Source organism: Zootoca vivipara, chromosome 14, assembly GCF_963506605.1.
Source record: "Zootoca vivipara chromosome 14, rZooViv1.1, whole genome shotgun sequence".
NCBI lineage: Eukaryota > Metazoa > Chordata > Lepidosauria > Squamata > Lacertidae > Zootoca > Zootoca vivipara.
The window spans coordinates 13,596,861-13,623,462 of NC_083289.1; the positions used below are offsets into that span (position 1 = coordinate 13,596,861).

Below are 26,602 nucleotides of genomic sequence, written 5' to 3' on the forward strand. Positions count from 1 at the left end.
TTGTCCTTATTTTTCTAATAAGAACACAGCAGGAAGAAGAAACACCCAACTCCACTAAGATGCAATTAATTACAGTGCCTCCTATTGACTAAATTATAAATGGCAGTATCAAACACAGGCAAACAACATGAATATAGCCATTAAATCTATGGATGAGGGCGGCTCTGCCATGCAATATATATTTTTTTTTAAAAAAAAAAGGAACAGAAAATGCAGGATGAAAGAGTGAATTGGCTTGCTTGAGTCTATAAGTCCTTCCGCTGGCAGGTGAAGACTTTCTTGTTCCAATAAGCTTTTGGGAACTGACTGCTTTTAATGAAAGAGCTGCTGCTGTGCTGTCTTTATTATAATTATGGGTATGGTTTTAATAAATTTTCTATATGCATGTTGTAAGCAGCCTTAAGTCCTGCCTGGGTATAAATAACTATATTATAATGATACTGTTGTATTATAATATCCTGGAGGTGAACATGCCGTGAAGCTTTTTTTCTTTTTTTAGATAAATCACTCCTCATGCTATGCAACAGTAAGGTGCTTGGGTCTGGGACTGGCAGCCAACCCGTATCTTGAACCCACTGTACAGTAAATGATGGATGTTCTGTTCTTTGCCTCTGGGAGTCACAGGGCAAGGCAAGTGGGTTGCTGCAGCACCATGGAGAGCTCCCAGTGAGCTACCTTGACTCCTTTGGGCATAAGTGCAGGATATAAATTTAGTAAAGGACCTGCCCTATGCTTTACACATTTTGGAGAATTACAGTCTCCTAAATAGCCAATCATTCTCCTTCATTCCATAATTTCCTACTGGGCACACTCCCTGTGCTCTTGGACTAGCAGGGTACTATGTGGCACATTAGGTGCCTTGGATCCTGGCTCTGGTTCTGTGGGCACAGGTGCTATGGTATCAGGCTCAAAACAAGAAAGCCAAGCTGGCTTCTTAGCTAGTGGCATGGTAGCCTCAGTGTTCTGGTCACTGCTATTCCAATTCACTCTCTCCCCCTGCGTTTTCCTTAAATACTGCATGATTTCCAACCTATTCACACTTACCTGTGAATGTCAGTGGGAATTACTTCTGAGTAGTCATGCACAGGCTTGTTCTTTAAAACCATGACTTGAACCACAGTAAACCACGCTTGGTAGAAAGATCCACTAGAAAGCAAAGATGTTCTCTTTTTTAAAAGTGTTCTGCTATTAGAAGTTTCTTTAAAGTAAAGGCACTGAATTTGTTCACCATCCTGCATACAAAACTCAAGCTCTTCCCGTGGTTATGACTAATCAAGAATGGATGGGTGGGAAAAAATTAATGATGATACAATATGAAATATTTTTTATCCACAACAGATGTAAATTGGGGGTCATCATCACAGGCAGTATACTATGTTAATGCCGTTGACTCTGCATTGGAATTAACTACGGTGGATGATCATGTGAAAAACTTCAGGTAAGGTCTCCACTGGATGTGAGTGGGTGCTGTGCATGTATGCTTCACCAAACTTAATGGGCTTTTTTCCACCTTCACAGGCCTCAGTGCATAGTATTAACTGGAGAACCCATGACGAGACCAGCTTTGTTAGACATTGCACATTCATTCACAAAGAACAATGGCCTCTGCATCTGTTGTGAAGTATACACGGTAAGCTCAACCAACATGTGCTAAGGAGAGCTTTACAGAAAATGGCTGCCCCCCCTATGAAGGCAACTTGAAATGGCAGCTGCTCTGTGTGGAAATCTAGGTCTTAATCAGAGGCTTGGGGACAGCATCTGCTCTGCACACAGAAGGTCCCAGCATATCCAGGTAGGGCTGGGGATATCGTGTCTCAAACCCTGGAGTTGCTGCCATTTTCATAGACAGTACTGAGCCAGATGGACCAGCCATCTGACTAGTATAAGGCAGCTTCCTGTGCCCGTATGTTCGTGATGTGGGTTGCCCCCACACTGTCACAAAACATTTCCATTGGTAGTTTGCAGAAGTACAGTCCCAGTCCAGTTGCCAGGCCCGTCCTAGCCATAGAGGCTAGTGGCGCGGAGAACCACGGCGCCAGGCGCTGGAGGGTGCTGGAAGGGCGCCAAGTGAGCACAGGGTTCTGGCGATCTGGCCAGGACTGCGCTCCTTCTCTGAGGACTCCGCACTGCGCCTCCTTCTCGTTTCCCCAGCGCTGGGTTTTGCTCAGTCGAGCTTCGCCACCAGCGCGCACACAGTGCCCAAGCAGCTCTTGCTGGTCCTGCAGTGTGCGCGCTGGTGGCGAAACTTGACTGAGCGGAACCCAGCGCTGGGGAAACGAGAAGGAGGCACAGCGCAGAGTCCTTGGAGGTGGCCTCCCGCTGCTGCCGCGGTCCGCTTGGCACTCCCGGGCCCTTGGAAAGGCTCTGGAGGGGGGCGCTGGAGGGACCTAGCACCAGGGCACTGGATGGGCTTAAGATGGCCCTGTCAATTGCTGTGCATGAAGTGCTTGTTGCATGGATAGGGTTGCCACATTTCAAAAATTGTTGAGTTTTGTGGGGGCGCAAACTCACATTGTTGAGCTTTTGGGGAGAAACCTATCAAAAAAATAGTGATTTTAAGCTTTTTGAGCTGATTCTACTGCTTATTCCAATGTGTTGCCATACATCTGGGTTTCCCCTGACATTTTGCCAGTTTGGCAAAATCCCGCCCACCCCACCATTTTTACACCTGAATTTTCCTGATGTATGGCAAGCACCTGCCAACAAGAGTACAGTGGTACCTCGACTTACGAAAGCGATCCGTTCCATGGCGCTCTTCGGAAGTCGAAAACTTCGTAAGTCGAAGCGTCCATTTTGCGCATGTGCAAATCGGGATTTTGCGCTTTGCGCATGCGCAGAATGCGTGCACGGCGAAAATACTTCCAGGATAGCGGACTTCGGAAGTCGAAGCCTTCAGAAGTCGAGGTACCACTGTATGTCAAATAGCCTCCAGGTATATCTTTCATTTCCATTTCGTTTGTTGAAAATATTGCAATCTTCCCTTTTTTACAAGGGCCTCACAAGGGAGCTTACAATATACAAAAATACAATATACAAAGCGAACAAACTATTTAACTAAATACAACCACGAACCACAAACAAAACATATTTGAATGCTTCAGAAGAAGACCACTCAACCCCAGAGAGCCCCAAACAGGGTTAGTTAGTCAAGATGGGTTTTATGTGATGCGGGCTTAAATGCTAACTTTTCCTAATTTTAGAATACACTCTAGAACAGGCATCCCCAAACTTCGGCCCTCCAGATGTTTTGGACTACAATTCCCATCATCCCTGACCACTGGTCCTGTTAACTAGGGATCATGGGAGTTGCAGGCCAAAACATCTGGAGGGCTGCAGTTTGGGGGTGCCTGCTCTAGAATAAAGAAAAGACCTATGGCCATATGTTCTGGAGACTAGTGTGGTACATGTTGTTGTTTTCAAAGATATTAGACTCAAGTTCAAATAGCAGGGCAGTATCAGCAGGTTTCATGAGAAGCTCTTTTTCATGAGATTGTTCCTAAATAATTAAAACAGGGTAGAATTGTTGCACAGTCCAAAGCGGGAGCTCTTGCTCCACCCAGTTGACCTACACAGCTGAAGCCAATGGAAGTTTTATTGCTTATTCCAGCGGGGACATAATTAGAATCTATAAGAGTTTCAGATCAGCAAGGGTTTTTTTTTTGGCGGGTGTTGATATATTTTTATTTCTACCAACATTTAACATATGCATGCTGTGCAAGTGTAAGCATTTTAGCTGGTTTCTTCCTTCTTTAGAGATTTAATCCAAGCTTAGTTTCATTGGCTAAATAAAAAATGTGACACGGTGAACTTCTGTGGTGTGTAACTGGGAAAAGAAGAGAGCGATGAAACAGGGGTATGCTGCAAGCAGGACTCCTATCATGCCCAGAAAGACTGCACAATTACACTTACTTGGCTGTCCTTAAAAACAACAACACCCCAACTCCTGTGTAAAGAATACTACTTACGCTGTGCCTGAAAAAATAATTTATATTCGAAATCTATGTTGCAAACCAGTTATTCCAATGGCAAATTATCCAATTTCCCTTATTCTGAACCCAGAATTTAAGAATGGAACTATATTAACAGTCAAGGAACCTGGCATGTATTTAAGGCCCATTGCAAAAAGGTCACACAGACCCAAGTGGTGCTTTTCGTAGGACTTCCCTGTCTTCCTTAGAAGCTGGAAAAAGCAATGTGATATTCACCTGAAGCTTTTAGTCATAGCCAGCTGCAACTGGGCTTGATGAGCACATGTTATTTTTTTACAGAACAAGGCTGCTGGGAACTGACTTTATTGTTATTATTTATTTGATTTATATCCCATTTTTCCTTGAAGGAGTTCAAGGTAGTATATGTGGTCCCCCCCCCCATGTAATCCTCACAACAACCCTGTGAGCTAGGTCAGGCTAAGAGAAAGTGACTGGCCCAAGTTCACCCAAGTTCATGGTTGAGAGGGGATTTTGAACAGGCTGCCATGCCCCCCCCATGCCAACTTGTGAACTTTACTGCATAAACACTATGTTTAAAAAATGGTTTGCCGATTGAAAATAATTATTTCCAGATTGTAGATTAGCCATGGGGCAGGCAAATTAAGGCCCAGGGACCGGATCCGGCCCAATCGCCTTCTAAATCTGGCCCACGGACAGTCTGGGAATCAGCATGTTTTTAGTAGAATGTGTCCTTTTATTTAAAATGCATCTCTGGGTTATTTGTGGTGTATAGGAATCCGTTCATTCCCCCCCCCCCAAAAAAAATATAGTCTGCCCCACCCACAAGGTCTGAGCATAGCTGCCAAGTTTCCCCTTTTCTCGCGAGGAAGCCTATCCAGCATAATGGAATTTCCCTTAAAAAAAGGGAGAACTTGGCAGCTATGGGTCTGAGGGACAGTGGACCGGCCCCCTGCTGAAAAAGTTTGCTGACCCCTGGATTAGATTGTTAACAGTGTTAACCCCATGAGCTATTCCCAGCCCCTTGTCGTAGAGCTACGGGGCCCACTTCTCAAATTATATTTTCATACTTGTTTCTGTCAGCTCTCACTACACCTAAGTGGTGTTAACAGGCTTACCCCCTCCTTGAAATAGAAAAATGAGTGATGTTGGCATCAGGTTTCATTTCAAAAGGTTGAATCTCTGCAGAACCTTTGTGGAAATGTTTTTGCTTTTGTTTTATCCCCTTCCTTGACATTCTTTCCATCCCCCCCTCGCAGGGCAGATTCAGTTACTCCTTCAAAATCGCACTATTGTGCGATGCATAATACAAAGTCCTCTCCCTAATATATTATTGTGTCACGCAGGGCCCACGCAAGCTGTGCGTTACAGAGATGAACAGCGGCATGACAACGAAGCAGGCCTGGCTGACAAAGAACAAAAGGAAAGCCTTTTATGCTGCAGTGGCAGCCGACAGCTTTAGAGATGGAGTCAAAAGCCTCCTCCAAGTAAGCTCTTTATTTGCACGGCACATGCAATGAGCATGACTTCAAAGCAGCCTCCGTTACGTGAAGAATTTCCCTTTATTCGTTAAGAATGCTTGTGTAGATGTGGATAACGTCTTGTAAAGGCAGAGTGAATCCTGGAGTCACACACACACCCCTCTGTATTATGGCTTACTTCAGACATAATTCTGGGTCCAGGCTACGCAACTGTGAAAGAAACCAACCAATGCCATATTAAATGGCCCTGTAGTAAATGGAGGTGCCTTAAGGATGTCTCACAAATGTCTGAGACTACCCAAACAAGTTCTATTGCATTGCATCTAATATTTAATGTGTTATAATATTATGCTGCAACTCATTTGCCATATACCAACAGTTTCTTTATCTTATCCACATTGTGTGGCAGATGTTTATACCGAGAAAAAGAGCAAGCGAGGCCCCAACATATATTGCAGTGGCTACAAACATGAACAATACCTTCAAGTTTTATCTAGAATGTAAGATCTGTGATGGTATCCAAGTCATTACGGTAGTTGATGGTGCAGTCTTCAAAGGATAAACATGCACATTGTGAACCAGACATAATCCTAGATCTCCAAACCCTATCAGCAGACTAAAGTTGTGAGAATGTTGTGGGTAACAGGAGAGCATATATTGATTAATATTATCCTTCCTAACTCACACTAGCAAGTTTCTTTATACAGCAGAGTGCATTCTCCCTTTACACAGCAAGAAGCTGGTTGCAGACTCATGTGAGTCTCTTAAGATAATAAGCAATTCAATCTGGCTTGCCCAGATTGAGATATGTTCTATTATTTCAGTTAAGACCCCTTTGATCCCTCCTAAAAGAATAAAGACACAACGGTCTTATTCATTCAATAGTTTTCATTCAATAGATCCCTGAAGGCATGTGAAATGTACTCGGAGTCGAGAGTGAATTTCATGCTCTTTATTCAGCTCATAGTCATCAAGGAGAAGAGGAGAAGAAGAATGGCTCTTTTCCCAAAACCATCTGCTTATATACATTATTTACACAATGGGCCTTGCGTGATTGGCTACTTCAGGGCTACACCTGTGGGCCAATTATATTGTGGATTGACTTCTGCCTGCAGCCTGATTGGCTGCTCCTACAGGCCAATCAGGTAGCAGATTCGCTTCTGCCAGCCGCCTGATTGGCTGCTCCAGCAGGCCAATCAGGTTGCGGATTCACTTCCACCTGGAGTTGGATTGGGTAGCTCCCGCTGATTCTGAATCCTATTGTTCTAGGATTCAGCTCAGTACATAACAGCATGCTTCAGGCTTAAAGTTACAAACATGTACAAACAGGTTTACCCCATATGGGAGATAACCTAGGTGCTGCTGGCTGAGAGCCAGCAGTGCAGTCCAGGCGAAGCAGGAAGCAGGCAGGACAAAAAAGAAGGGAAGTGGCTATGTGACTTGGCCTTTTACCAGGTCTGGAAAGGTCACGCCCACCTACTAGTCACATGCAAAAGGAAGGATGCTCCAGGCCAGGAGGAACAGGACGTTTTGACTGGCTGGACCAAACATTCCCTTGCATGTCTACTCTAGAAAAACAAAGAATGTTGTATTTGACTGCTCCCAGTGGATTACATCCCACAATAGTTAATAGCCTGCAATTTTATTTAAGTTTCCACTGGCTTGCTCCTCCACAGCCAGCACTGATATATTGTTTACTAGCCTCTTAAGTACCTACCGTCAAGTAGTCTTGTGGAGGAGGGATGGAGTCATTTGTTCCCCCCACACTTTAAAAGATGACTTTAGAAGAATGTCATCTCTCCTCCCCGTTCCCTAGCTGCACTCCCATGCCAATTGTTAAGGAAGACCCTTTCCTTCCTCTGCAGCTCGTGCAGACTCAATGTTCACATCTGTCTCGAGAAACAATGGAAGAGTGTGCCATTGAGGATAAAGCCATTGGAGAGTTACAGCACCTGCTGTGGCTGTAGAGACCAATATAGGAAAGACATGTTTTATTGCAGATGGGGCAGATGATAGGGTTGCCATATCCCCAAAAGTGAAAATCCGATTCAGCAAAAAAAAAGTCCGTTTTTGCAGCCCAATTCATGGGAAAACCCAGATGTCTGGCAGCCCTGGCAGATGAAGGCAGATACACCATGGCATTTTTTCACTCTGCATCCCCCCCAGCAGTCATTTCTCCTCTGGTTACTGCTGTGGAGACACAATCTGACTGTCTGTCTCCATGCACTGCAGTCATCTGCAAGGGATTCCCACATGAAGGCATGCCAGCCTTCATGCCATGTTTGCAGACATCTTTATAGTGCAGAGTTGGTCTGCCAATGGGCCTGGTGCCTGAAACCAGCTCCCCATAAAGCACATCCTTGGGGATCATCACCCTTTCTGTGTACATGACCAAGCCACCGAAGACATCACTGAGAAACAAATGAGAACATGCTGGGAATGCGGGCTTGAAAGAGCACATATTTGATGGAGGGATGCAATGCTCTATCCTTCCTCTGTGAGCGCTCTTACTCGCTTGCATGGGATTTCTGGCTACCTATAGCTACCAGGTGAGTTGTTAAATACACAGCAGCAGCAGCAGCACAGGTGAAATCTAATAGATGAAATGCTAATAACACCCATCTTCTTTGTCTCTGTATGGAACTGAATATTACATTCAAATCAAATCAAATACCTTTATTGTCATCACCATATAAAACATTTCAAAGCACTGGGATAATTAAAAGGACAAGGGTGAAGCTGTCAAGGGTTAAAGGGTCACACTGTGGTCGTCTGCACTTAGATATTCTACTACGCCCAGTCTTTTTCCCGAAGGGATGGTTCGTTGGAACCCTTTCAGGTAAAACTGTGGCTAAAAAGGAAGCTACCAGAACATTGGTATCTTTGTCCCAATCATCTGCCAGGAGAAACCTCATTTGATTTCTTCTCAGAGTTGTGGGCCAGAGATCCAACACTTTGCTCAGCTTCAGATGGTGAGTTCTACTGTGTAGAGCAGGCATCCCCAAACTGCGGCCCTGTAGTCCAAAACATCTGGAGGGCCAAAGTTTGGGGATGCCTGGTGTAGAGAGCAATCTAAGAGAATGTGGTCTATTGAATCTGGTACTTCTTGGTTGCAGGCACGCGAACAGACTTGATATGGAGTATGGGAGAATCTGCCTTTAGTCACTGCAGAAGGGAAAGCATTTAATCTTGCGAGCATAAAGGCTCTTCAATGGGAAGGGAGTAGATAATCTTTAGGTATTTGGCACAGGTTCTGTAGGATGTTGTGATACCTAAGGCCTCCGGAGAGCAAGATCTCAGAGTATGAGGTAACAAGCTCTGTCGTGGTCGTAGAGCCGCTGCCACATGCTTCAAGGCTTTAGAGAGCAGTCTCTTGGGAGTTGGACGTCCCTGCTCCATACCATCTGGATGAGATGCGTTCTTCAAGCATAGAGGTTAAGGAGGAGTTAGGTGTTGTTCTATAGTGGACTTTCAGCCTGGCCTTGATTGTAGAGAGCCATGCTTTGCTTTCAATCAGATGTTGGCCGGTTTCAGCACATAAGGTTAAATAACTTACACATTTAGGGTCACCAAGGATCTGACATTCTCAGCTAGCCCTTTAAACATTTCCTGGAGTTCCAGACAATAACGCACAAATCCTCGCCCCCTAAATGTGCTCAGCTAGGTGTGAATTATTTCCTAGGATGCTAGGAACCCTACAGCCTGATTCAGCAAGTTCAAAGTAAGTCTTGCTGTACTCAATAGGACTTACAAGTAATTGTGTTTAGGATTGCACCAATAAATTAAATAAAAGGACCTGAACAAAAGGATCTAGTCTTAGATACTAGAACTCTTTACAGGAATCTCATGCCATGCTTTCATAATGGGTGCTGCTACAAAACTGGTGCTATCATGTTAAAAATGAGCACATGAACAGTAACATGAAAACTCTGTTGATCTTAAATTATTAAATCGTTTTAATGAGCAGGCATCAGAAAAAATGCAAATGCATGCTAATTTAGCAAAGCTACATTTCTGTCATCTAAAAACCATTTATAGCCGAGATGATTTAGAGCTAATCTTTATATGTGCTGCTTGGGTACAAGCATGAAGGACACTCACCAAATGTAATTTAATCTCAAATCCCTCCAGAACATTACTTCAGTTATCTTTTGCCATTATTCCTCATTTCGGATGAACCTTGCACATGCATCTTATTAAACACTGCCTCTTAATATTACTAGGCCTCCGGCTTGGGCAGGATGAGACCAAATACTTTGGTGCTTGGATTTAAAAAGGACTGGAAAGAAGCCACCGCAGTAGAAGTTGAAAATTACATGGGTGTCATACAGTAAGTTGAAGAATTTAGCATGCTGCTTTGGGGCACAACTGGAATTGTTTGCCATCTCTCAATAATAGTGCAGTGTTTCTCAGACTTGGGTCTCCAGCTGTTGTGGGACTACAACTCCCATCATCCATGGCTTGCAGGACCAGGGATGATGTGAGTTGTAGTCCCACAACAGCTAGAGACCCAAGTTCACTGCAATAGTGTCACAACAAACAAAGACATCATAAAAACTTGAGGACTCCCGTTTCAAGCAGTGGACCACACAGTAAGGAGGAAGGAGTAATCAAAACCCCAAGGAGTAGAGCCACAACATCTGTAGTCCTTGTGTCTCATGTTGGCCAGGGCGTAAGATGGTGGCAATGTTTTCTATTTTTGCTGCACCAGTTAGCACAATTGAGGGGCCTGAGAACCACCAGCCCTTGGGGGGATCCATGAGGCTTTGGATCTGCTAGATCTGGCACCAAACCCCCAAATACCCCATTTTGGGGCTTCTGTTGACAACTACTGGCAACAGCTTTCCCACCTGATTGGTCAAAACTGGGATCTCCAATGTGGCAGAAAACCCCCTCCAACATAGCAGAAAACACACATTATAACATAATGTCCTACACTGCCTCCCCACCCCCAGCCAGCAACATTAGATGTTTAGGATTACAACCCCAAACCAGTTTCTTCCTCACATCCATATTGGTATGCAGAGCGAAAGAGTCATCATGCTTGCCATTAAAAGCATGTATTTTGATGGCCACACTACAAATTTCAAGCCTGTTTCAAAACTGTTTAACTGTCATTGCTCCCAGTACAAGAATCCTATGGACTGCAATTTGACCAATAGCATAGGACGGCCAGCCAAGAGTTGCAATTGCAATTGCAACAAAATTGCAATTCCTGGAGTTCTTGGAATGACCCGTGACCATTAAGCTAGTTTCAAATTATTTTAAATTTTTTAACCTACACATGCCTTGAAATAGGAAGGTTTCTTTTATTCTGCCGTATATTCATTGATTTCATTGGCTTAACTTGAAATGTAAAATTTGAAAATTTAATAAAAAATATTTTTAAAGAAAGAAAGAAAGAAATAGGAAGGTTTCTCCGTGAAAGAGCCATTTGGCTGAGAGCAAAATAACTTGATTAGGCATTTATCTCAAGCAAAATCTACTTTGTGCTTCCCTCTATGGCTCAAACTACAGCTTGCAGGGACTGCCAATATTCTTTCATCTGCATTTTGCTTGATTTGTTTTTTAACCCCGAACAACCTGGGCATACAGAGCCCAAACAGACGAGTGGCAGGAACAGATAAACTGCATAATTTCCCCACTCCTGCTCTCCCCTCCCCCAAAACCAACTCATGGAGGTTTTTCATTGGCAGGAAAATGCAGAGAAGATATTTCAACTCATGGATTTAAAAAACCCTGGGAAATAGTGATTTTTAAGCAACATCTTCCTTCTGCATCTACTACAGTGGTACCTTGGTTCTCAAACTTAATCCGTTCCAGAAGTCCATTCCAAAACCAAAGCATTCCAAAACCAAGGCGTGCTTTCCTGTAGAAAGCAATGCAAAATGGATTAATCCGTTCCATACTTTTAAAAACAATCCTTAAAACGGAATTTAACATGAATTTTACTATTTAACGAGACTATTGATCCATAAAATGAAAGCAATAATCAATGTACTGTACTATAAAATAAATAAGATAGTATTGCAGATGATGAAAATTAAAATTAAGTTTTTTTCTTACCTGCACTGATGATAGTTATTGTTTGGATGGGGGGCTTTATCCATTTCCACAGTCACACAATCAATCAATCAGTCAGTCAGTAGGTGAATTGGGTTCCACACAGTTACAAAAACAAATTAACCAAAAAAGCTTCAAAAACAAAAGCACCAAAGTTAGTCCCTTCCAGAAGTCCGTTTGACTTCCAAAATGTTCAAAAACCAAGGCGTAGCTTCTGATTGGTGCAGGCGCCCCGGAAACAATAGCCGACAACCACATGAAAAACGTTAAAAAACCGGAACACTTACTTCTGGGTTTTCGGCATTTGGGAACCAAGGTGTTTGAGAACCAAGGTACTACTGTACTGTTATTTTTATTTCTTGCACACCTAGAACTATACTTCGCCACTTCTGTGCCCTGTCCCCGATTTTTTTTCCCCTGGTGTTGCCACTGGAAACCAGCTCACACCCTTTGTGTTAACACACACACACACAAAAGAACTGTGTAAGGTCTTGTAGGGGTTTAAAAATAGTTCAGTTAAGGATAGAAGCAGTAATATTATAGGTGACTATGGCAGTGATTTTGGGAGCTGGAACTGGTCAGAATCTTTTTTTTATATTTTATATTTTAGAATTTTTTTAGCATACAATATTATTTGCATTAATCCATAACAAATTCAATATCTTTATAGGGGTTCTTCCGACCCATGGACTCCCCGCCCCCAAGTCCTCTCCCCAGTTTCCAATAATTTTCTCTTCTCTTTTCTGCAACTAAATACTTTTATCCAATCTATTAAATCTCCTTTTTCAATACCCTTTATCAAATTATGTTACAAATGCTAATCCAATGTTTGCAATGGTCCTTCATATATTCTATATATCAGAATCCAAAAAGCTGGGAAATCAAAGCATTGTTGATGGTTAAAGGAGAGAGTGGGGGGAGGATTCAAAATGGACTTTCTAACTTTAGAAATCCATTTGTTTCTCATACTGCTTGTGAAAAATGTCCAAGTAAACTGTCTCTATTCCAATGCTGTGTTAAAACAATTTATATGCATATATACATTTATATTTTGTTCCAGTGATGCATTTGACTTTGACTTTGGTGTGGTTGTTGCTCGAATAAGCCAAGGGTTTGACATATCGCAAGTCCTCCTGGTTCAAGGTATGTTGAGACTTAATGAACTGAACTTCACATAATTCGTGCGCTAGAGGCATTATTTCTGTAAACAAACACATTTCCTCAACAATTCCACTAGCTTCCAGACACACCAGCTCAATTACTTTTATGGCATGGCCATTGATTTGGTTAATTACCTTCTCTGGAGATTGGGAACACTTAAGATATGTATAATTAGTGGGGGATTTTTATGCCCCATATTTGCGATAAAAGAATCAAATGGAAATCTAAACATAAAAGTGGAGGATGGAAAGATAATCAATGGGCTAGAAAGCTGTGGTGTCCCCGTAGAATTGTCAGATAGATAACACTCAGTCTGGAAAAACAAATATCTGGTCAGGATTCAGATCACCAGGTAATAATAGATGAATACTCCCCAGGTGCACAGCTATTTTCACTATATGTCCAAAGCATTCCCCATTTAGAAAACAGAAATTCCTGTGCTTGAGGAAATTCTCACATCAGAACTGGCAGGCTATCATTCAGCCCCGGCAGTGAGGTACAGCTCAGAGGGCCTTCTGGTGGTTCCCTCCCTGTGAGAAGTGAGGTTACAGGGAACCAGGCAGAGGGCCTTCTCAGTGGTGGCACCAGCCCTGTAGAATGCCCTCCCATCAGACACCAGGGAAATAAACAACTACCCAGTATCTGATTTTTAGAAGACATCTGAAGGCAGCCCTGTTTAGGGAAGTTTTTAATGTTTGATGTTTTATCGTGTTTTTAATATTCTGTTGGAAGCTGCTCAGAGTGGCTGGGGATACCCAGCCAGATGGGCAGGGTATAAATGAGATATTATATCATCATCATCATCATCATCAATCTCCACCCTGGGATATGCCCACATACAGCTGGGTAAGATCCTAGAAGTGGCCAGGAACAGTTAGTAAAAAGAGGAAACAAACATGCAAACATATCCCAATCCATGATCAAGACCCCTGGGATGAGAATGTTGGAAGGTGAAGGATAGAAGGGCAGGTTGGCAGAGGAATATAGTCTGAGATCCAGGTCGTGGTGAACCAAGGACACACAGTTACAAGGCTTTCAGCACCATGGACAGGTCACTAGAGCTACCTACCCTAGTCTACTGGAGTTCCAGCTCCAAGTACCTACAGTGGTGCCTCTACTTACAAATAACTCTACTTACGATTTTTTCTACTTACAAACAAAGCTCCGTCCGCCATCTTGGATGTGGTTTAGATAGGATTTTTTCTACTTACGAATTTTTAGATAGGGTTGCTTCGACTTACGAATTTTTTCTCCCAATGCATTCCTATGGGATTCGACTTACAAATTTTTTCAACTTACAAACGTGCGTTTGGAACACATTAAATTCGTAAGTAGAGGTACCACTGTACATCCTTCTCAGCCCAGATCCTCCACTCCTTTTTCCCTTCCCTTTTTCTATGAAGAAAACTTTCTGGGTCCCCACATGTAAATATTTCCCTGGTCTCTTTGCTGGCCTTAGCAGGACTAACTTGGCCAGTTAGCCCTGGCGATGCTGAATTTATGTTGTATTTTATATTGTTTTTAAGCTGTTTTAAAGTTGTTTTTAATCAATGTTTTATATTTGTTGTTAGCTGCCCTGAGCCCGGTTTCTGGACCGGGAATGGCGGGGTATAAATAAAAATTATTATTATTATTATACTTTAATATTTACTGGATCCAAGAGTCAGAAGGATATTACACACAGCCTGCTTCCTATCCCCCCAAAAGCATAGCAGTATCCTAGCTCATGAGGCTTCTGCTTATGTGGGCTGTGACTTGGAAGTCTTGAGCTCTAGGCTATCAGCCTCATCATTTGGTCCTACATGCTCCACCTCCGCAGCAGGCACTGGCTCTCTGGACCTGGCTGGCTCACCCCACCCCAATATGTCTGATTCCCAGCTAGTGCTTGACATCAGGATCATAACACAGACCACTGTGGGGAAATCCCATTGGATTGAATAGGATTCTAATACACGCAGGACCACAAAAGATCGTCTAACGGGTAGGGTCCTGCAGTGCCTAGGTTGTAAATTTTGACTATTTCCTACCTCTTGGGGAGCCTTGTGCAGCAAGGTTAACATTTGTTTACAAATGATAGCTTGAATCCACATATAGATCACCACATGTGGCAATCACACGCAGAAATATTTTTTTGCATTCTGTATATGTGCTTGGTATCTCAGTGTGTATGCGCCTACTGTGTGAAGGGGTGGCGCTGTGGACTAATTCACTGAGCCTCTTGGGCTTGCCAATCAGAAGGTTGGCAGTTCGAAACTCCGCGATGGGGTGAGCTCCCGTTGCTCTGCCCCAGCTCCTGCCAACCTAGCAGTTCGAAAGCACACCAGCGCAAGTAGATGAATAGGTACCTCTGCGGCGGGAAGGTAAATGGCATTTCCATGCACTCTGGTTTCTGTCACAGTGTTCCGTAGCGCCAGAAGCAGTTTAGTCCTGCTGGCCCCATGACCTGGAAAGCTGTCTGTGGACAAACTCCGGCTCTCTCGGCCTGAAAGCGAGATGAGCGCCGCAACCCCATAGTCGCCTTTGACTGGACTTAACGTCCAGGAGTTCTTTAAATCGGTTGGTCTTGCTCTTTCCAGAAGGGAAAGATTCCCCAAAAAATATTAAGAGCAGGGCAGGGAAATATTAAGATGAAGAACCTGTGAAGCTCCAGATGTGGCTGGACTGCAACTTCAGCCATCCCTGACCAATGGCCACGTTGGCAAGGCTGAAGATAGTTTCAATCTGCTAATATCTGGAGAGCAACAAGATTCTTATCCCTAATCTCCAAGACTTAGCTTGAAATTAGTATTTGGTTGTAATCGTAATGCAAAATTGCAACTCTCTGCTGCCACCTGCTGCCGGCATGTCCTCATTTCTATCCACAGTTTCTATCCTCAAATTGCTCAGAATCCACACACAAATATTAATGGTCTAAGACTAAGTGAAGTATTTAAGGTGGGTCTAACTCTGTACACACACAAATCTCTCTCTTATCAAACCGGAACAGAGAGACAAAGACAGCTGATTTGTTCGCTGCGTTCTACGATATAGAAAATCAAACCTTTTTCCCCAGCCAAATAATATGTGTGGCTAGAATTCAGGGCAGGACAATGTTCTATTCATTGGCTTGTCTCCAGAGGAACTACCTGTTACATCTCTTGCTTAAAAATAGTGAGGGATCTAGCTGATTTTTTTAAAACTAATCTGAGATACATCCTAGATTACAATGAAATAATAGCAGATATCGATTCTGTACCGTTAGAGTAAAACACTCCAAATGCTAAGAAACTGAAATAGGAAAAAGAAAATAAGAGGAACAATAAATTACAACAGAATCTTAAACAAAGAACTCCCAATATTCCGAACAGATCTAGAGTAAATTTATGCAGAAGACTGGAAATGGGTAAAAAAATTTGGTCTGTTCACATTCAACTACAACATTTGTTGTTTTTTAAAAAAGGACACTCTACTTTACCTGTCTTTTCATTTTGATTACACATGAAAGTGGTCATAATCATGCCAAAACCATATAGTTACATGGGAATGTAATTTAAAGGAGTGTGTGGAATATTCAAACTATATCAAACTGTTTGGTTCTTTTTTCCATTTTTCAAAAAAAAAAAAAGGCTTTGGAAAAAACTGGGGCCTTCCCATATCTACATAGGAATATTTGTCCAGAATGTAGTGAAACAAAACAGAGAAATGAAATATTTGTGCTGGACAATTGCCATGCTTTCAGTTTAAGATTGCATACATTAGCATTATTAGCATATTGAGCTTAGAATTGAGCACAAGAAACTCGGAAGAACCTTTTTCTTTGTTCCTGTGTAAGGATCTATTTCATGCAAGGTAATCGTGGCCAATGAAAAGTGATTTCATTCACAGCCCATTCACAGAGGTGCAAATGCCACAGATCTAACTGGATCTTATCTGTCTTTCTCAACTCACAAGCAATTATTATTGCCAATCTTGCATTCTTTTGACAGAGGAATTGAAGAAGCTGGAGCAGGAGAGGCAAGTTCTAGAGGCTACCATTAAGGACAGCGAATTTGAAGAAGGAAATGGCGGCATCCAGAGATACTTCAGAAGAGCCGCCAGGCTCAACATTACAAAGACTATACCCAAAAAAGGCAAGCCCTGAAGCTGAAAGATGAAATACATAATAGCTTATTGGTCACCAACTAGTTTTCCCGAAGAACCAATTTCAGAAGGGAACTCAAGGGTATCCATGTTAGCCTGTTGCAACAAAAACTGTCAAGTACCATACTTTTCCGTGTATAAGATGCCCTTGTGTATAAGACGCCCCTTATTTTTGGGGACTCCAATTTAAAATAACGGGATTGCCCAGAGGATGGCCCAGAGTTGTTGAGCTTTTTTTGCAGAGGATTGCCCAATCGCCCACCCAATTGCCGCAGCGTCAGCCAATCAACACCACCCATTGACGCAGCAACCAATAACATGCACAATAGCCACTGACAGCTGCGGCAGAAACCAATCAAACGTCCACCCTATGCACTACCCATGCATATAAGACGACCCCCATTTTTCAGCATGATTTTAAAAGGGAAAAACTAGTCTTATAAATGGGAAAGTACGGTACATTGTGGCACCTTAAAGACAGATTCGTTACATATACTCTCTTTGGGGCATGCGGTGTACTGTCATTTTTTGAAGCTGCATTCACATGGCATTAGCCATAACCAATACTGATCCTGTAGTTTATTGACACATACTGCTGTTTGATGCATTCCCCCCCCCCCAAACCAGCTTCAATCTGATTAGAAAACTGGACAGGGAGCAAGTGATAATACGAACATAACCTAACAGCCATCATTCATGTGCAGATGAGCACACAAGTGCACATGACAGCTTAAGGAATAGAAGTTCCAGGGGTGGGAAAACAGAAAATGTCATGCGCGTCCAGTGAAGAGATTCCCTGCCCCCTCTCCGACGGGAACTACTCCATGCAAAGTGTGGGAATGTTCAGGGAGGCAGGAGAGGATATGTTGTTTATTAATATCCTTCCTAACTTGCGCTAGCAAGTTCTGTAACTTAGCAGAGTTTTACATTCCCCTTTTAAACACACAGTGGGTAGCTGGTTGCAGGCTTGTTTAAGCCTCTCACTATTAGCTTCCTGGTAAGTTCCCTTATATAGAAATAGAAATACTTTATTGTCACTGTACCACTTGTTTACAGTGAGATTAAACAACCCCCCCCCACCAACAATCTCTTAGTGCTTGTCACTCTGTGTGCTGCCGTACCCCTAACATCAGCTGCAATGTTGCTCTCTTCGATTCAGCAGTCTCACAGCCGATGGGTAGAAACTATTCTTTAACCTGTTGGTGCAGCTTATCATGTTTCTATATCTCCTGCCCGAGATATATATATCCCCCTTAAAAGAATAAACACACCACAGTCTTGTGTAAAGTACAGTGGTACCTCTGGTTACGAACTTAATTCGCTCCAGAGGTCTGTTCTTAACCTGAAACCGTTCTTAACGGTTTATCACCTTAGCTAATGGGGGCCTCCCGCTGCCGCTGCACCGCCGCTGCATGATTTCTGTTCTCATCCTGAGGTAAAGTTCTTAACCCGAAATACTACTTCCAGGTTAGCGGAGTCTGTAACCTGAAGTGTTTGTAACCCAAGCTGTTTGTAACCCGAGGTACCACTGTATATAAAAGAAGTTTACTCACATTCAGTTCACAATTGGATCTGAAGGCAGACTTAGTTACAAAGTATATACATGTGGATCTACTCCATATTGGGGGGGTTAATCCCAGTGACTGCAGACTGACAGTCACTGCGGTTCACACAACGAAAGGAAGATGGAAAAGAGAGAGGAGGACTGCATGCCTTGTAGTTTTGTTATCTGCACAGGTAAAGTCATGCCTGCCTCTAGTCACATGCAAGAGGAAGTATGTCCCAGCCCAGGAGATAACAGGAAGTTCCAACTGGCTGGACCAAACATCCCTTGCATGTCCACTCTAGGAAAACAAGGAATGTTGTACTTGACTGCTATCTATGTATCACATCCCACACAACGGCAGCTTGAAATGCAGTGTGGGTGAAGAACAAACTCACTGCATTTCAAGCTACTAATCTCACAGCCTTTTGAAAAACTGAATGACACTAACCAAACATAATTCAAAGTAGTGACAAGTTATTTAAAAACAACAGAGAGTGGTTCTCACTCACTTCACTCTAGCAAATCCATGTTCCATCCCCTGGGTTATTTAACTTAAATGTAGGATCCATGAAGTGCTACATTTCCAAGGTGTGTTGTGGAGCACTTTCGGTGATTGTGCAGAAAGGCTCTGAGTGTGTCCTCTCCTTTCAGAAAGCAGCATTAGCACAATCTCTTCAATGCATGTTGGGGAATTCAATCAGCGGTTGCTGGAAGCCAGCACTCAGTTTAAAAAAAAGCAAGGAAAAGGTACCATTGACGTGTGGTGGCTGTTTGATGACGGAGGTAAGTCGCTGAAAGGAACATCACACAGTGATGGCATGGGGGAGACTGAATAGTCAAGGTAGGGTTAAAATAAGAATAAATAACCAAGTATCTGAAAAATTTAAAAATCAGGGGGAACACAATTTTAATAGCAATAAAAGTGGCTTTTTATTATTATGCATTGTTCTAATTTTGGTATATATTTAATTTAATAAAATCTGTCTATGCAGGGCTAATACTCCTAATTCCCTACATGCTCACTCTCCGCAAAAAATGGAAAGATTGTAAATTACGTATTTTTACTGGTGGAAAAGTCACTCGCCTGGAAGAGGAAAAGCTAATGTATGTATGCCTTTTATCTTCTGCTTAAGGTTTCGTTGCTTATAAAGATTATTTGTGCATGAGGCGAGGGGAAAGAGAGAGGGAAATTGCTGTTGATGACCTTGTATTATCAGTCCCGGCTACCTGTTACAGGGTCCTTTTAAGAATTACTGAGACAATATGTGAGTGATATAAATTCTACATATAGTGGTACCTTGGTTTAAGTACAACTTAGTTTATGAACAACTTGGATTAAGAACGCTGCAAACCTGGAAGTAGGTGTTTTGGTTTGTGAACTTTGCATTGGAAGCAGAACATGTTTCGCTTCCTGTTGAGTGTGTTCCATTTGTAAATTGAGTCCCCCGCTGCTGTGGGAAAGCACACCTTGGTTTAAGAATGCTTTGGTTTAAGAACGGACTTCCGGAATGGATTAAGCTCGTAAACCAAGGTACACTGTGTTAGTAGTAATACTGAACTTGCTTTATCCTCTTAGATCGTTAGTTTGGAGATATTTTCAGTGTTACAAAACATGCCCTCTGTCTGCTCTTTTTCAAGCAAAACAGAGTCTGGTATGGTATCAGATTAGATGGAGGTCTGCATGTTGAAATTCCTGCATTGCAGGGGATTGGATGACCCTCAGGATACCTTCCAACTCTACTTTTGTGTGTTTCTGTGACTGTTACTTGGTCCTGAAAACAATGCAAGTGCTCCAGCCCATGTAAAGCCCACTGCTTTTACTTCCCACTGCAGGACCGGCCCTATGGCAAGGCTGGGGGGGCACCGCGCTGCTGCGGCCATGGCAGCCGCACAGCGGGTGCTGGGAAACGGGGCAGGGGGGTCACCGGAGAGATCTTCGCACCACAGCGCCAGGGCGCCAAATATGCTTAAGACGGCCCTGTCCCACTGCTTTTGGTTTTCAGCGAAATCAACTAGCTCATCCATGCCATGCTCACCACATTCTATACTGTAACTGAGAAGTACCAATTAATGCACTTTTACTCCATTTTAATTCTTTAACTAGTTATTTATTTGTCAGCATTCTGAATCACAACGCTAAAAATACACCTTTCCTTTTGTTTTCAGGATGGCTTCACTTTTAAGCAAATTCAGAATAAAGTTTGCTGACATTCACATCATTGGTGATATCAATATGAAACCAAACAAAGAGAGGTAAGGACAGCTTTTAATAATAATAATAATAATAATAATAATAATAGGAGGAGGAGGAGGAAGAAGAAGAAGAAGAAGAAGGAAGAAGAGGAGGAGGCCGTAATCCTATAACAATTACCTGGGATTAGGCTTCATTGAACTCAATGTGGATTGGTTCTGAGTAGGCATGTATAAGATTGAACTGTAACTCAGAAATTGAAATAAGTGAAAATACGATGGATTTTATTTTAGTAAATTTCTAAAAACAAACGTACTTTTTGACCCAGCACTCCCAAGAGTAGGAATAGAGTTGGAGAAGGCAGAGGATCAGGCAGAGCAGAGTGCCGGTGTTACACAAGCATTGTTCCAGCAGCTTTTCCAACCTCCTCCACTGGAGTTTTTGAGCTGGAGCTGCCTTAAACGCATCCCAACCTTAGTTGACTTCTATCAACTGCCTTCATCTGGAGGTCTCCTTGAGATGAAACCTTTATTCCTAAGGAGTCCTTGCCTATAGGCTGGCACTTATCCAGATGGTTCAGGTTTCCATCTGGTAGTTTGTGACACAGCATCTCCCTTGAGTTTGGGGCCCATTCTGCCTTGATCTCAGAGGCCAAACTCATCCTGCAAGTGGATGGCCCAACTTCAGCCTCATCACAGATTTCTGGCTCCTCGCTCCCAGATGGAGCCTGACTCAGGATTTGGTGCAAGGCTGGGGCCTCCTGCTCATCCTCTGGCGAGGACTCCATCAGTCAAGACATGACACTTGGTGCTGAAATAAGAAGTAGGGCCTTCCGTCCTGTCACATGCACTGGACGTAACAGTAATGGCAAACTACACTCATGTTCTGCTGCAATGGTTGTGCTTCAGGGGGCAGGGGGCTTGTTTGGTACAAATCTGAGTGTAATGAAAATCTGACAAACTAAATTTAACCAGAGACCATGGCAGGACACTAATAACCAATGCCTGTGGCATAATGACTTGTGACTTCACATGCCAGTTTCATATCTCTGAAAAGCTATTATTGACAAACTATAGTCCCAATTCAAGACAGAATAGAATAGAATAATAATTTTATTGGCCAAGTACTAATATATAGTACTTGGAATTTTGTTTCGGTTACAATTGCAATGTAAAAGTACTTTATACAAAGTGTGCAGAACACTATTTCAAGATCACCAGCGGAGTGACTTCAGAACAGGTTGAGGTGGTTGTTGGTCCCTCTGGCGCCAACTGAATGGCACTAGTTGATAATGCTTGACTTTTGAACCTGCTATAAAACTGATTCAGATCGTTTGCCAATTTTGTGACTCTCTGGAGCAGAAGATGATGTTCTCTTATATTCAGTAAAGTTCTGTAAATTCTTCCAAAGAGTAGTCTCCAGATCCTGCAAGGAGCTACAACTCCTCCATCCAAAACGTCTTCACAATTTTCCTTTAAGGTTGGAGCGTAAGTACACGAAAAGGCTTCTCTGATGTTTAAAATCTCATCCCTGGAAATGTAATCCGGGGTGGTTTGCAAGAAGCCATAAGGAGTGATAATAAACAAATTAGATGTACATTGAGGTGTAGCCCAAATGCTGGATTGTGACCCCCTCCCCCACCGCCTTTTTGTTGTTGTTGTTGTTGCTTCCTCCACAATTTTAGTAATACAGCCAAACAACAGGAGTCAAAACAAGGAAAAGAGAAAACTCTTGTTTTATTCTTGTGTGCACAACAATGAATGTAGTATACTTTGGTGATATGTTTTAGTCTACAGTTAAGATAGATAAAAAAGCTTAGCAGTGACAAATGCAGACCTGTCTAGACAAGGTGTTTCCACAATGAAGCTGCACATATCTAACAGAGCATAAAATCTGATGCATGAAGTCTAAAGATTTTGAATGAAATTCAGCCACAATTCCAAAGCCAACAGAGTCTATCCCATATCATACCTTAGAATACCTGTGAAATAATGAGTTAGAGTCCCGCTGTGATGCCTCCTTTATAATTTCTGTTCCAGCTGGAAATTCTTTGAAGAGATGATTGAACCATACCGCCTTCATGAAAGCTGCAAAGATTTAACAACTGCTGAGAAATTAAAGAGAGAGGCACCGTGGAAAATCACTGATGCAGAGCTGGAAGCAGTCAAGGAAAAGGTAAAGAGCAATACCTGCCATTACTTTTGACATTGTGGGATAGCTAGTCGAGAAGGAAAATCGTGTACAAGCACTACCTGAGAACAATAGGGCAAATCTGGTAGGTCACAAAGGAAAAAGAGAATCTAGCTTCATTGGTGAGGGAATTGGTGAGCATCTCTTCAAATGGTGAAGTTTGGCAGAAAACAGTATTTGATTTGAACCCCTTGTATAGAATTAATGCAGGTGCACTGCAACTAGTCAAAACAGCTGCTGGATGATATTGTTTATTTATGGCATTAATCTGTCCAGAGGGGGCTCAAGATGGCATGCAGGCTTTAAAGACACTGCTTCTAATGTTTCGGGATGGACTGGTTCCAATAGACAATAATAAACCGCTAGACTAAGGGCATATGTGCAATGAAATATTTCCCAAGTTTTTACACGGCCCTGTGGTCTAAACCACTGAGCCTCTTGGGCTTGCGGATCGGAAGGTCAGTGGTTCAAATCCCCACAACGGGGTGAGCTCCCGTTGCTCTGTCCCAGCTCCTGCCAACCTAGCAGTTCGAAAGCACACCAGTGCAAGTAGATAAATAGGTACTGCTGTGGTAGGAAGGTAAACTGTGTTTCCATGTGCTCTGGCTTCCATCACGGTGTCCCGTTGCTCCAGAAGCGGTTTAGTCATGCTGGCCACATGACCTGGAAAGCTGCCTGTGGACAAATGCCGGCTCCCTCGGCCTGAAAGCGAGATGAGCGCCGCAACCCCATAGCCGCCTTTGACTGGACTTAACCATCCAGGGGTCCTTTACCTTTACCTTTTACCCAACCTCTGCACTTGGCCTGTGGGACTCTCCGCAGGCCAGACCACACCTTCTTGAGTGCTTCTGCTGGGCTGGAATGTACCCATGATCTGTGATAATGTTTCTGGTTTTCCTGGAAGGAGGATGGAGAGATGGTGTGTGTGTGTGTGTGTGTGTGTGTGTGTGTGTAAGTCTCTTGCATGACTGGAATATTATCTACTAAACAATGACAAAGATATTGATTGCTCTGCTTGCTTTTACACGTAACCTCACCTGCCACTGGTATAAGCACCTGGGAGGTTGCCCATGCTGGAATGTGGGCCATTGGGCTAAGAAAGGTCCCCTGTGCTGAAGAATCCCGGGAACTGCAATTTGGTGAGGGGGGCTATCGGTTGTCTGCATCACATTTCAAGTCCCTAACAGAGCAATGTTACTCCAACGTTCCTTGGGAAGAGGGAGTGAGAATTCAGTTGAAGGACACCATCCTATCCACCCTTAATATAGCGGGGCTTGCTTCTGAATAAACATGCATGGGGCTGCAGTGTAAGTTGCTGATATAGATATGCCGCAGCTATTGAATGTAACAAAATGGGAAGCAGAAAAGTAAAATTACTGGAAATGTTGAAGCCATGGAATCAAACCATTTTTGCGGCAGGGGGGGGGGGTGAGGCAGAAATGTGTTTTTTTATTGGTGGGGGGAATTAAAAATGCAAAACAAAACAAAAAAATCAGTATCATTGCCCAGGCAAACTTAGTTAGGAAATATTCTGTGTTATCTAGGGAGGGAGCATTCTATAGAGAAAGTAGATTATATTCTACATATATTCCCTCCAAATAAGTAAAGGATTCTCTGCAAAAAGGTCCCTGTGGAAACTGGGAAATTGTTGATCTTCAGTAGGATCATCAAAACATGCAACAAATGAGTTTTAAGAGATTTAAAAATTAATCTCACTATTTCATGTCTCTTAAGTGAAGTTATACTTTGTAGCCATCAGTATTTCATTAAAAATACTAAAGACTAAAAAGACTAAAAATAATTTTTGGTGCATATTAATACTATGGCAATGACAATGGAATATGAAATGTTTCAGGGGTTGTTGTTTTTTAGAAAGTTTTCCTCAAGCAATCAGAAACTTATTGCTTCCAATTTGCAGCCCATATAATTTAGACCAAGTATGATTTACAGAAGTATGACCTGTGTGGATTTATGATCACTAAACTCTGCTTTAAATCATCTGTCAAGACCCCAGCTTTTCTATTGCAGTAAATTTTGTTTCTTTTTAAACAGAGCTACCGCCAGGTCCGTTTGAACGAACTCCTTCAGGAACATTCTAGGGCTGCTAATCTGATTGTTCTGTAAGTGACACAGATTTAATTTTGATTTGTTCAGAAAGCAAGCCATACTTTGCCAGGAGATTTCTGGGCAAGAACTCAAGGACAAACTACAGTGGTTCAGTGAGGTCCACTGGTGTCTATAAGGCCCTGTATTTGAAGCTGTTAATGGGAATGAAAGCAATGTACTGCACAGGCATTTGTTGACTTTTTAGCTAAGATTTTTGTGCTATTATTTGATTGTTCTTTTAAAATGTACTTTTTAAAATCTGAGCAAGGAAAGTATGAAAAATGGCAACCTCCTTTAGTCATTTCAAACAACATTGAGGGATGGAAAAGGCTCATATAGTGGCTGAAATGTTATTTGGAGGGGAATATTGTTGTATTACTGAAGAATATTACTAATACTTTCATCCTATTCCATTCAACAGGACTCTACCCGTAGCAAGAAAAGGAATTATATCTGATTATCTCTATATGGCTTGGTTAGAGATTCTCTCAAGGAACCTGCCTCCAGTTTTGCTCATCCGAGGCAACCACAAAAACGTGCTAACGTTTTACTCTTAGCAAGCAAAACCTGGAATCAAATATATGCATTTTGTACATATCAGTGACACAAATGTATTTTTTACAAATGCTGAAGAGCAACAGGGTCCCAGGATCTGACACTTTACAATATACACTTCAACGACTGGAAAAAAAATCACTTTGATGTCACCCTTGGACAGCAAAATCCAAAACATATATATACTTATAGATATATACTAAAAACCAATTCGAGTCTTCCTGTGCTCATACTTACATAGCCAAAACTGCAATGCCAATGTAGAAGAGGTCTCAGCAGACTTGCAGTAACCCCAAACGTGGTGGAATAACAACCCATTTGCAGGGAGAAAACTAAGGTGAAAAAAGAAACACATAGAGCTTCTAACCTCATCTGTTTTTCATGTTGTGCCGTTGCCACACCACAACCAGGTACCTTCACTGTTGTTTGTTTTCCATCAGTGGTAGGGGATTTGGGTGTGGTCCTATTCCTTTCCAACCTATATAATATGAACATTAAAAGCTGCCTGATACTGAGTCAAATCATTGGTCCATCAAGCTTATTACTGTCTATACTGATGCAGCAGCTCTCCTGGATTTCATAGAATAATAGAGTTGTATAGTTGAAAGGGACCCTGATAATCATCTAGTCCAACCCTCTGCAATGCAGGAATATGCAGCTGTCCCATTCAGGGATTGAGCCTGCAACCTCGGCATTATCAGCACCACGCTCTAATCAACAGATAGATGCTGTAATCCATTGCAGATATGAGTCCCTCTCAGCCTTCCCTGGAGATTTAAGATGAGATCTTCTGGGTGCAAAGCAGATGCTATATCCAGCTACGCCTCCTCCCCAAATTATTTGGGGAAGAATTACATTAGATTAAAGTGAATTTCAAGAGATGAATGTCAATCATACTAAATCAACTCAGTAGGTTTCAAGTCAAATTTAATAAAATGCCAATTTAAAATTTTCTAAGATTCCATCTGAACATCATCATGTATTATTCTAGATTTATAATTTCAAGTAATATAATGAAATACATTTGTGATAAATTTCCACAGGGCCTTGAAATGAAATATTTTAAATGTGTTCTAATCTGATCTGATTAGTAAAAAAAATACTTTTTCCTTGGACTTGCAACAATATGTTGAATATTTCAACACGAAATCAACTAAAGTGAATTAAAATATGACTTCAATGATTTTATGATGCATGTTTGGATGTATTGTTTCTGACTGTTTTACCATTAACATCAAACTCC

General features: G+C 42.3%; 1 protein-coding gene across 2 annotated transcripts in view; it reads left to right on the forward strand.

Moving 5' to 3' along the window:
• Positions 1–25,361, forward strand: part of SLC12A1 (solute carrier family 12 member 1) — a 67,602-nt gene extending 42,241 nt beyond the window's left edge. For both annotated transcript variants that reach the window (XM_035131125.2, XM_035131126.2), the window contains exons 15-26: positions 1,339–1,438; positions 1,519–1,630; positions 5,294–5,434; positions 9,652–9,758; positions 12,552–12,634; positions 16,618–16,761; positions 18,969–19,100; positions 19,310–19,421; positions 20,484–20,570; positions 22,548–22,683; positions 24,751–24,818; positions 25,226–25,361. In XM_035131125.2, the coding sequence (XP_034987016.2) occupies positions 1,339–1,438; positions 1,519–1,630; positions 5,294–5,434; positions 9,652–9,758; positions 12,552–12,634; positions 16,618–16,761; positions 18,969–19,100; positions 19,310–19,421; positions 20,484–20,570; positions 22,548–22,683; positions 24,751–24,818; positions 25,226–25,361 (1,358 nt within the window). The remainder of the gene's footprint in view (positions 1–1,338; positions 1,439–1,518; positions 1,631–5,293; positions 5,435–9,651; positions 9,759–12,551; positions 12,635–16,617; positions 16,762–18,968; positions 19,101–19,309; positions 19,422–20,483; positions 20,571–22,547; positions 22,684–24,750; positions 24,819–25,225) is intronic.
• Positions 25,362–26,602: the final 1,241 nt, after the last annotated feature.